Source organism: Abrus precatorius, unplaced genomic scaffold, assembly GCF_003935025.1.
Source record: "Abrus precatorius isolate BTA unplaced genomic scaffold, Abrus_2018 Scaffold11, whole genome shotgun sequence".
Classification (NCBI taxonomy): Eukaryota; Viridiplantae; Streptophyta; class Magnoliopsida; order Fabales; family Fabaceae; genus Abrus; species Abrus precatorius.
In genome coordinates this window covers 17,145,159-17,157,383 of record NW_020874303.1, presented here as the reverse complement: position 1 = coordinate 17,157,383, position 12,225 = coordinate 17,145,159, and the positions used below count along the sequence as shown (strand labels likewise).

Genomic DNA, 12,225 nt, shown 5'->3' with positions numbered 1-12,225 from the left:
TTTTAATTATTTAATTGGTACTTGCAAATTATTGGTAGGATATATGTGATATGTTATAGTTGAAAATCCATCCGTGTTACTTCCTAGAGACCGACGACCATGTTATCTACCAAAATGAAGTTATTCAAGTTTTAATTGTGGGGTTTAGCTCTTATGAAGGGAGGGATTTACTTTATGGCAAATGTTAATAAGTGACTTACCTTTCTTCTAGTTAAGAATGAAAGTAAAGTTTTTCAAGTGTTATTAATACACTCTTATCATAATTTTTAATAGATTTTTAACAAACTATTTTTTATTGATTTCTTAGGTAATGTTTTTAAAGTACTGGTTAACAAAATCTTTACTGTATAAAGTAAAAAGAAGAGAAGAGGAATTACCATTAATGTTGACATTTAAACAAATATATAGTTTATTATACGCGTGCATGCATTTAATTTTAATTTAAATGTTTTTTTCAATCAGTTTTAATTAGTGATTATAATTTTTTATTTTGTTTCTTAAAGTGAAATTGTATCAATTCTTTGTTTTAGAGAGGATAAATCAACAATAATATATTTTGTTATTTGATATAATTGTGTTCTTGATAATCGGGAAAACTTAATACATTGTTGTATATGTGAATATATTTTTCTATTCTGATGGAAGTTTATCAATTATAATATTAATTAAAAACAAAAAGATTAATTATAATATTAGTGAGATTGATATTATTCAAATAATTGTAGATTTTTTAAAAAACTAACTCTTGTGTATTAAATTAAATTACCCTCTCTTGATGGAGAGGAGGGCCTTTAAGATTTACTTTCTTTCTCAACGAGGCTTTTTGTATTTTTCATATGAAAATGTTTCATATATTTTTAAATTTATTGTTTTAATTTAGTCTGTTTTCATTTAAATTTAAAAACACTATTAAATTAATGGATATACAGATTGCGTATCTTTATTTAAATAAATTACTTCATATTCTATTTTTCAATTTTAAAAGTTTTATCTTTTTAATTTACTATTTAATAAAATAAAATTTTCACTGTTGGCAATAAAGTCATTTCTTATTAATTTTTTCCTTTCTTAATATACTCAATTTCACCATTATTTTACAATGATAAGATTTTAAATTTTAAAATTATGTGTATAATATATAAAATCTTGTAAACAGAATATTATAATTAATAAAAAAAATTATTAATTTGTGCAAACATTTACTTGATATCAATTTTGTTCAGTAAATTACAATATCAAATAATTCATTCGAAGCTTAAAAATTAAATAATTTTTTGGGTCTTTTAATATTTACATAACTTAGATAATGAGAAATGAAAATGGTTTTTAAAGTGAATTATCTAGTAATATATATCTTTAAACAATACTTCATCTCAAGCAAAGTGGCTGTAGTTTAGTGGTAAGAATTCCACGTTGTGGCCGTGGAGACCTGGGCTCGAATCCCAGCAGCCACATTTTGAAGTTGAATCACAATATTTTTTCCTCTAGAATGAGAAATCCACCAACTATATCTCTAAAACGATCTGGGACATGCTTGTTTAAAAAATAAATAGTAATTTTATGCATATTTTGATCATATTTAATAATTTAAAATCGTTTTTTTATCAAGTTAAATTTTATTTGACTTTAAACAAAACGAACACTTAACTAATAAATAAAATAGCTATTAGTGTCTATGTACAAAATTCTGTATGGGATTAGGATGCAGAAATATTACAGAATATACCTTTTTGATAAATAAGTAAACTCAAAATAATAATTAATGATGATTCATACTAGCTGGAAGCTATCATCGTTACTAGCGGTTTTTTTTTTATCATGTGAATTTACAATAAAAAAATCATATATATTTTTTATTAAAAACTATAATATTTAATATTATTAATTTAAATTTTTTATATTTTAATATTATTATATATGAATTTTTACAACATATCTTCAAATATATATTAAAAAAAATCGTATTGCTAATTGCTTCTAAGATTTTGCTAACTAAACTTGAAATCTTCTATTTATATCAATATTAGTTCAAAACTTGAGATCTCAAAACAGATATTTATTATTATTGTTACTGTCGTCATCGTTTGAGGCTGGAAGCATGCATCTATCCAACATTTCTGGTTAAGACTTTAGATCTTGGGAATATTCATGTTTGAAAAGAGAGGAACATTATGGAATCTACGTGATGGGATTCCATTTCTACTTTTAAAAAATTTCTTTTATACAGAGTTGTTTAAATTCAGTCAATTAATATTTAAAAATTCTAACATTTGGTGTCACCTAATCATAAACTATTTTATGATATATACTTTGTTAACTAGTTTAATCTATCTCTATCTATTTAATATTATAAATGTGTTCTTATTTTTAAATAAGAGTATTTTTAAGAATTATTACTATTCTTATCAAATTATGTACTTATCTTATAATTAGTGCTATTTTTTAAATTTTGATACAGTGTACCAAATTAAAAATAATTTTTATCAGATAAAAATATGTTTTAAATTATTATAACCTTAATTAATTTTTTTTTAAATTTAATTTTGACGTTGCATATTAATAACAGTAATGTGTTTTGATTTTAACAATTTTTTGAATTTTAAAAGTCTTATATCTTTAATTTAAAAGATTAACCCAATGATGCGCAACTTTGTTTCTAACAGTTTGTATTCTAGTTTTTCTTAGTCTTGTCCCTGGTTTAAGAAGGAAACCTCCTTCCCCAAACGTTCATTAATCCAAGTAAAAGAGATTCGAATCTCTTAAGCATGCAATATAGATTCAACATCATAATAGTTTATACATGTGTGTCGAATATTTGTTATTAGAATTCTTGCTGCGACACCAGTTACTTACGAAACGTAGTATATATTTTAAGAAATTAATCTCACTTAATAGCTTAATTTCCTTTAAATAAGTTTTTTTCTTTCGTTTGACTTGCCTTTCCTAGCTGGACATTACCCATATTACGGATACTGAAAATTGATCTTAGCACTTACAAATTTCACTGTTTCAGCTGCAAATTTAGAGGTTGTTTGAAGGTCGATTTAAGGTGCATTTGTTTTACATTTTTTCTAATGCGTAACAGTGTTCTTACTTCTTAAAGACACAATAAAAACATAAATATAACACATTTATATAATAAATTACAGAATATCATAACACTCGATGCAATGTTAATATTAAATATCATAATTTTCAATAAAAACATTATTATTTTTAATTTCATGTCCTTAAACACACATTTAAAAAAATATTTGTTTCACAGTGAGCATTGGCATTGTTCAATAAAAATGAAGTTTTCAAAAAGGATTCTTGCCTTTCATTTATTTTCTTTGTTCTGAATTTTAGGGGAGAAACAATTCTTAGAGTGTATTTTTATGTTTCTTAGGTAGTTTTTTTAAAGATTGTCGAACAATGTTAACTACAAAATTCTATGCCCTCCGACTTCTTGTCATTTTGAGCTCTCGATCGGTTCCTTATAGTGAGAATTGATATGATTGGGATAGCCTAATATATGATCAGAAATTATGTATTGATAGGTACAGGTATATCAATTAAAATTGATCTGGTTGGGATACCTTAGTTTATGCTCTGAATTCATTCGAATACTTACAAAACATTACTGTTTTTGGCTAGATAATCTCTTTTATGAACACATTTTGATCATTCTTATCGATCGCACTTGAGCAATATTATACTTGCAAAGACCACACATAGAAACAAGGCATCTATCACCGAGAAAGGAATTAAAGAAGGAGCATTCCCATGTTAGGTAAGTGAAGTGTAATGGAATATACCAAACAAGAAGTTAATTGCTGGGTAATAAAGGGGGACTTCTCTTCTATGGTTGGTTAATGGTCACATACCTGGAAAGTAACATTATTCGGAGATCAAATTGTTTACATCATTTACGTATATAAATATTAAGGGAGAATAAAAGACAAAGAAGGCATATATAAAAAGAATGCATATATTTCTATTATGTAAAATATAACGTACGTCACATCAAGCCAATGTGGCTAATACGACAACAGGCGCCGCCCTCCTTGTCAGCTTCTCTGCTTATCCTTATTCTTCGGCCCTATTTAATCTTTTATATCTTTCGCATTAATTAGTTCCATAATATTTCTATTAGAAATTATAATTTAATTATTCAATGTTATTATACTTTTGTGATTTAATATAATAAACATGTAATTTTTTCATAAAATTTGTTTATTTATAAACAGCTAAAGGCTAACGAAACCCTTAAAAATTATAATTTATTTATACCACAGGTATTGCATGCACACGGAATGAAGCAAGGGAAATGCAAAGTTATGAGTGGGTCGAGTATTAGACTCCAACTATAAAAGTGCGACCAGACCAATCAGGTCATTGTACTAGTTCCCTTTGGAGTAAGGACACCCCACACAAAGAGGGAACAAGAAAGAGGCCACAAAATAGTTGCCATACTATAAAGTCATAGAGTTAATTCATAGAGGCAGTTAGCTACAATTTAATTAAGCAGCGTTTGGATGGGTACTCCTCCGGTGAACACGTTGCCGGTAGCATACCAAGCATGGACAAGTTTGGCAGTACCTGACTGGTTGAACAAAGGTGATAACGCATGGCAAATGGTATCAGCCACCCTTGTGGGGATTCAAAGCATGCCAGGGTTAGTCATCCTCTACGGAAGCATAGTCAAAAAGAAATGGGCAGTTAACTCTGCTTTCATGGCCCTCTACGCATTTGCTGCAGTTGTCCTTTGTTGGGTTACCTGGGCTTATAAGATGTCCTTTGGGGAGAAGCTGTTGCCCTTTTGGGGGAAAGCTGGGCCTGCGTTGGGCCAAAAGTTTCTTATAAAACAAGCGCGGTTGCCGGCAACGCCGCATTATTATGACAACGGTGATCTGGAGACTGCTGATATAGAACCCTTTTATCCCATGGCCACTATGGTGTGGTTTCAGTGTGTTTTTGCTGCCATTGCGCTTGTTATTTTGGCTGGCTCTGTTTTGGCTCGGATGAATTTCAAGGCTTGGATGATGTTTGTGCCTCTTTGGCTCACTTTTTCTTATACCATTGGTGCGTTTAGTTTGTGGGGTGGAGGCTTCTTGTTCCAATGGGGTGTTATGGACTACTCTGGTGGTTATGTCATTCATCTTTCTTCTGGGATTGCTGGCTTCACTGCTGCTTATTGGGTATGTTAGTTCTCTCTTTCACTGCCACCACCCTCAAATCTCTCTAGTTGCATATTTATTTATTATTTCATTTTTCAACTTAAAAACTTATATTTTAATCTTTGCTTATTATAACATGGCTACAAAAATATTAACGTGACTCAGGAATAACAGCTTGATGAACAATTATTTTTATAATTAATGTTTTTAAACATAAATTTTTAAGTATAAAAACAATTTTTAAAACAAATTTTAATTATAAAAATTAAATGTGTATTTTAATGTTTTTTAAGCACAAACAAAACAAAACAACCATTTGTTGAAGTGATATGTGAAGTTTGTCTCGAGTTTAACGTATGAAGAAACTGAGTTGAGAGCGCTTTTCCTCTTTGTCGAGCGTTTAGGATATAGAAAGCAAATTATTTAACATGCTAAAAATTAACGCGTCTGTACACGTTACGTACTTAGTCTAAAAGTCATGCATACACATTACACGCTAAAAATAAATTTTTGTTTTGATTAATGTTTGCTTCTTTTTGCTTTACCTTCATATTTTAAGTTGTAACCTCTACTGATTATGAAAATGATATAAAATTAATACCGTTGGCATGCTTCTTTGTCCAAATGTATTAAATTGCTAATGCTAATTGCTAAAATCCAAAACGATTATTGTGTTCATACATTTCTTTTATATATATATATATATATATAATTTTCAATGATAGAAGAGATTCGTTTGATAGCGTTTGTAATTTTTATGTACTTCATCCCTCACTATCTAATACATTGTTATTGAACAAATGGTGCATCAGATGGGGATGGGGAACCTATAAATATTGCGGTCAATCATCACGTATTAATTTACTTAAGTTATCTATACTTTCACGTTTCATTCAAAAGTAAACCTTTTCGTCGTGACATCAATACAATATAGAAAGGGGGGAGGGCTTGGAGGGTAATCAATCAAATAAAAATAATAAACTATATCTTTATCTGTAATTTGAAAGCTACTAAATTTATTATTGCAATGCAATGGGCTGATTTATTATTTAAAAAAAGAGAGATAAAAAGATTATTGAAGTGGGTAAATATGATTGTTAATTATATTTGAAATAGGTGGGACCAAGATCGAAGAAGGACAGAGAGAGATTTCCACCAAACAATGTGTTACTAACGTTGGCAGGGGCAGGGCTACTATGGTTGGGATGGGCAGGTTTCAATGGAGGAGATCCCTATGCGGCGAACACAGACTCATCCATGGCGGTGCTCAACACAAACGTTTGCGCCGCCACCAGCCTCCTCGTGTGGACGTGGTTGGACGTTATTTTCTTCAAGAAGCCCTCAGTTATTGGAGCCGTTCAGGGCATGATAACTGGCCTTGTTTGCATCACTCCTGGAGCTGGTACGTTTTGTAATCTACCAACTTCATAAATTAGTGCAGTTTTTAATAAATTATTTTAACTTCATTTGCACATAAAATTACTTATCTCATAAATAAAAATATATGCTTTGAAAGTGAAAGAATACTTAAAAAATAATACCTCAGGTTTGATATCAGGTGGGAGATTCCATTCTTGACTATGAGATTCCAAGAGTTGAATGCTTAATAAACTAGCAGTACATCTAATTTAATTTATTGACTATTCTCTTAAAATGTTTTAATTAGTCTTGATTGTTTTCCTTTCCTACTTTGCTGTCGGGTTTCATGCAGATGGAAATGTAAAATTGAAGCAAGAAACATTCAATGTTAGAGAGATTAATCAAACTGCTAACGCATTATATCTAGGACCAAATCATTATTTAGTGTCATGCTAATTATGAAGATCCACATTGATAGAGGAATATTAAATATATTTGATTAAATGTTTGAATTGTTTAAACAATATATATTAAATAGTTTTTTTTTAATATATTAAATATTTTTGCTTCCTTTTTTTATCCGACCATTTTTGGAAAAAAAATATTTATCTATTTAGATTAAATTTCAAGATAGCATTAATTAATATTTTTATTTACACTTTTTCTTATTAATTCTTAAATACTTTACATACAATCATAAATAAAAAAGAGTTCATATTAAAAAATCAATAATAACTAATAATTAAAAATATTAATTATTTTTCTTTGTGTTTTATTTTTTTTAAGAGGACATATAAAAAAGTGAAGGGATTAAAATATTTCTAATGACATTGCAATTTATAATTTCAACATACAATGTGTACTCAGATTCCAATGACTTCATCACTTTTGTCCAATGGTAGCAGTAATGTATATTCAAATTCGTTAGACAAATAAGACGTTTAGATTTAAGGGTTTACATTTCTAATCTAGAATATACGTGACTATTCTTTTGCGTCTGTTTTCCGAAAAGGAAAAAGTCAATGCATCTTTGCTTTTAAATTATGTTTTGAAGAACTACGTATTCTTATGATATAATAATGAGTCGTGAAATGACGAAAACCATTAGAACTAGTGTTTGTAGCTGACAAATGCTAATTAAAAGTTATAAGGATAAAACTAAACAAACTTTTTTTTTACTGAAATCAGCCACAGCACTTGGGAGTAATTCGTTTCATAACAATTTGGAATTGTCTCATCTTATAGATGTATCTAATACTGATTTAGTGTTTATTAATTATACATTCTTATCATTTAATTATGTTCTGTTATTATATTTTTAAACAAAATTTTAGATAGTTATTATCGGAATAAAACTCTTTAAACTGACATTGTCCAAAATTAAGCTTATTATCAAAATATGAAGCTTATTATCACAGTGATGTTGTTTACCATCATAACTTTAAAACTTTCTGTATGACTTTTTCAAAAATTTCTTTCCTAGTTGGGTAGTGTTTCCTCTTTAGGACTCACGGATAATGTATCCCCTTCTGCAATTCCCATCCAAGATTTTAAATGGAGTAATATGTAAACATTACATTAAAATTTGGATGTGCAAGAACATTAATACAAGCCTGATTCAATCATTTTTAATGCGGAACTCTATTCTTCTTTTGTGATTATACATGTAGTAATGACTTGACAAATGCATTAAATAGGAGAATTTTTTTTTTCGTAAAAATAAGATAAATAAATTTTTATTATTAGAGCTTAATGTGAATTGTCATTGTTAAAATATGATGTAAATTTTTGAAAAAAATTGTAATTTTTTAAAATAATTATGTAACTATTCAATTTTTTTAACTTGGATCTTTCACGTATGATTTATATTTACGTCTTTCGCTTTTATGTTAAAAGACTCGTTCTACTTGATGCATTTCCTCCTGTATATACACACAGATCATATTTAATTGTTTTAATGCATTTTTTTCCCCGTTCTTACTTATAAAATTTTTTCTCCCCTTCCTTATAAACCCTATTATGAATTTCTCTTTAAACAAAAAAAAAAATCTATTTACTGATAAAAAATTAATATTTTAGTCATTAAACTTGCCTCTGTTGATCTAATCAGACCATGTAACAAATAATTTCATTAATATATATATATATATATAAAATATAAGTCATGAGTTCATCGTCTTATTAATATAGCATATGGTACCAATAGAAATTAGATGACCCTTAACAGACATGGTTAACATAGAGATATTTTTTTACAGTGACAACACAGGTGCTAGCAACTTGGCTAACTGACTATTAACTAATTGATCCATAATGATGTTGTTAATAGGTCTGGTTCAAGGATGGGCTGCAATTGTGATGGGAGTGCTTTCAGGAAGTGTGCCATGGTTCACCATGATGGTGTTGGGGAAGAAATTGACACTGTTTCAAATGGTTGATGACACCCTTGCTGTGTTCCACACTCATGCTGTGGCTGGCCTTCTAGGGGGTGTACTCACTGGCCTATTTGCTGAGCCACGTTTAAGTGCACTCTTTCTACCTGTCACGAACTCCCAAGGAGCAATCTATGGTGGCCCTGGCGGTGTCCAAATCCTTAAACAAATTGTGGGAGGTTTGTTCATCATTGGATGGAACCTCGTGGCCACTTCAATTATTTGTGTGGTTATTGGTTTCATTGTTCCTCTTAGAATGACAGATGAAGAGGTTCTTATTGGGGATGATGCGGTTCATGGTGAAGAAGCTTATGCACTTTGGGGTGATGGAGAAAAACTTAGCATCTACAAAGATGATACAACCCATCATGGAATGGTGTCTAGTGGTCTCACTCAAGTGGTCTAGCTGATGACCAAACAATGCAAAGATCGAGATAATATGGTTGAACAACATAACTTTAAGTATAATTCTTCGTGTTTTTTTCAATTACAATTATAGTTTCGTTTCAAAAACAGTTTCGAAACTAAAATTTCAATTGAAAAAACAATACTAAGAAAATACATAAAAGAATTACACGTAAGTTTTGTTCACAGCTGAATTGATTCTTTATAGTTTAATTTGCGTGTACACTTGTCGTTCGAAGTTGTTTTTTTAGGATGTAGCGGTTGATGTGAAACAGGAAATTGCAATTTCTAAGAGAAGAAAATTAAGAAAAAGAGAGAGATGATTTGTTTTATGCTTGTTTTAATATCTGTGACAAATGTATAAAGCCATGCAGTTATGTGTGTTATACTCTTGTTATCTTACAACTTCCATAGTTCCAATATTCCATATAGGGAGTCTTCGTCTGAGTATGTGACTTGGACGTTGAATTTGTGAAATTTCATAAATAAATAGGTACATAATTTTATTTTGGAATATCTGGGGCTGTTTGTTCCTGTTATATGCGAAGTTTATCATTGAAATTTGTATTCATAATCCTTTCTTTTTCATAATTTTTCCGTTTACATCTTTTATACTTTGTATAACTTCAACAATTGATTATAGTCTTGAAATTTGGTATTAAATGCATGTGATATCGTAATGCTATCTCTGTTGAGTCTGGACTGGACTTATATGGTGTATTTGGTTCGATTAAAAGTTATAGAAGTAGGGTTTATTTATTTCTTCCCTCATGTATTTTCATTACCGGGAGATTAAACTGATACGAAATTATCTCTTATTGCTTAATAATGTTCATAAAATGAGTTGATTTATACGTTGTTATGACTGTTCATGTAAACCCAACCCAAGCAAACAGCCCTTACATTAAAAGCTTAAAGTTTGGGATGAGTGGTTATGGAAAGCAAGCCCATTGTGTTTGTGCCCATATCCTAACAAATATATTTAGTGGTCCCTAAATTATGCGCATCATCTCATCTAATTCCACTCTCTTTTTGCTTTGAGGAGTGGCTGTCATTCCACCCTAAAGAATTAATTAAATATGGATGTGATGTGAAGAATTTCACTGCTATCAACGGATGCTTCATAATCCCCTCCATTATCTCTCTCCTTCTGCCCTAATTGGTAACTTAATTAATACTTTATTTAGGGGTAAAAACAATTGTATTTTATTAACAAGTGTTTTAGAAACTCTAATTAAGGAATTAATATATTAAGATGTGTTGATAATATTTTTTTGAATTTTATTAACCTAATTAAGGACAAAAGATAAACAGCTAATAATAATAAAATTTTATTAGAAAGAAAAATATTTATTATATTTTTATAATTTTAATATAATAATTATATCCTTTTCTCATTAAAAATTTTTTATTTGTGAATATTTAAACTTAACTTTAAGAGTTGAAGTTAACAAAATTCTATTTTTTATATAAAAATATTTTTTACTTATTAACAATACTCTCAAAACACTTGTTACCATTCTCCAAAATAATTTATGTAGTTGGTGTTGATGGATAAATTTTCTCAAACTTCTTGATTATTGTTTTTTTTAATCGTCAGGAAAATATTAATGATATATTTTTTAAATATATTTTAGTATGTTCTTTATTATTAACTATAATTTGATAAAAGTAAGGAAATCATGAATCCCATTCATTCGTTTTAAAAAATATTAAAAGGCCTGTAAAAAGAAGATGTTAAAACGTACTCTAAAATTTATGTATTCACTGTTTATCGTTGACTAAATTTTATTACAGATTATATATTTCAGAAGAGAAACCAAATGGTAAAATTTTTAAAATTATATATTTTTGTTCCTTTAATTTAATATATATCTGATTTTAGTTTTCTAATTTTTTGAGTTAATTAATTTTTAAAATTTAAAATTACTTAAATTTAATTCCTTAACTGATTTTGTCTATCTAAAATACTCAAAATTTTATGTTTTACTCAAAACCTTAATAAGTTGAAACAAGTAAATAGTTTTAAAATTCCCCCCTCAAAATACATAGATCTAAAACATCTTATTTTAAGTAAAATTTAATATTTCTTGGTTGATTTTGAGTACAAGACAATTAAAGTCTCACATGAAAAAAATTGAGAGAGACGGAACTTACAATCAAATATTAAAAGTAAAAACATGAATTAACTCAAGAAATTTAAAATTAAAATACACAGAATCTAATTTAAAAAAACTAAAATACAATTGAACCTTTGTTTCCACCTCCTTATTTCTGTTTTTTCTCACCAGATTTTCCATTGATGCAGTTTGTCTAGTACAAATTAGAAAAGCTAATATTTTAACATTTGATTTGGTTATTCTCAAAAGAAATAATGGATACATGGTTCCCTCCCCCACCCCACCCAAAGAAAAAAGTGAGCACAACACGTGAGCGTTTTGGCTCTTTGGAATTTTCAATGGAAACAATGTACTAAAATAACCATTACTATATCTTTCTCCTTGTCTCCTTCTATCTCCTCGCTAGTTGTCGCCAAAATGTCCAACAATGCCACACCACAGTAACTTCTCACCCTTTGTTCATTTTCTTTTTCTCACAGCCAACAGTAACACCAATCAACTGTGCTACCAAACCGTTGACTGCCACATGAAGCATGTTTGTAAGGCTAAGCCACCACTTTTGACATTACAAATGTCACAATCTCCCTCCACCATACGTGCCTCATCGGTGATCCCACAATTATCCACAATTGCTTATCCTTAAAGACTCTTTACTAGTGAGTCTTGGTCTTCCCACACTGTGGTCCACCAATTTTGCTTAATTATTATTATTAATTGCGCCTTTTAAAATGTAAAGTGGTTCTTTGCCTT

At 29.1% G+C, this 12,225-nt stretch overlaps 1 protein-coding gene and 1 non-coding gene across 2 annotated transcripts; both read left to right on the top strand.

Moving 5' to 3' along the window:
* The first annotated feature begins 1,382 nt into the window (after positions 1-1,382).
* Positions 1,383-1,454, top strand: TRNAH-GUG. The gene has a single exon. It is a non-coding gene; the product is annotated as a tRNA-His (tRNA).
* A 3,063-nt stretch (positions 1,455-4,517) lies between these two features.
* LOC113856342 (ammonium transporter 3 member 1-like) lies at positions 4,518-9,377 on the top strand. Its single transcript, XM_027488127.1, has 3 exons — positions 4,518-5,180; positions 6,276-6,561; positions 8,848-9,377. The coding sequence occupies exons 1-3, from the start codon at positions 4,518-4,520 to the stop codon at positions 9,354-9,356; spliced, it is 1,458 nt and encodes a 485-aa protein (XP_027343928.1). The 3' UTR covers positions 9,357-9,377.
* Positions 9,378-12,225: the final 2,848 nt, after the last annotated feature.

Bases quoted from the DNA above. Each gene is read 5' to 3' on its own strand.
- LOC113856342 (XM_027488127.1), top strand. From the start codon at position 4,518: ATGGGTACTCCTCCGGTGAACACGTTGCCGGTAGCATACCAAGCATGG. The intron at 5,181-6,275 runs GTATGTTAGTTC...TATTTGAAATAG, and splicing joins GCTTCACTGCTGCTTATTGG to GTGGGACCAAGATCGAAGAA. The intron at 6,562-8,847 runs GTACGTTTTGTA...TGTTGTTAATAG, and splicing joins TTGCATCACTCCTGGAGCTG to GTCTGGTTCAAGGATGGGCT.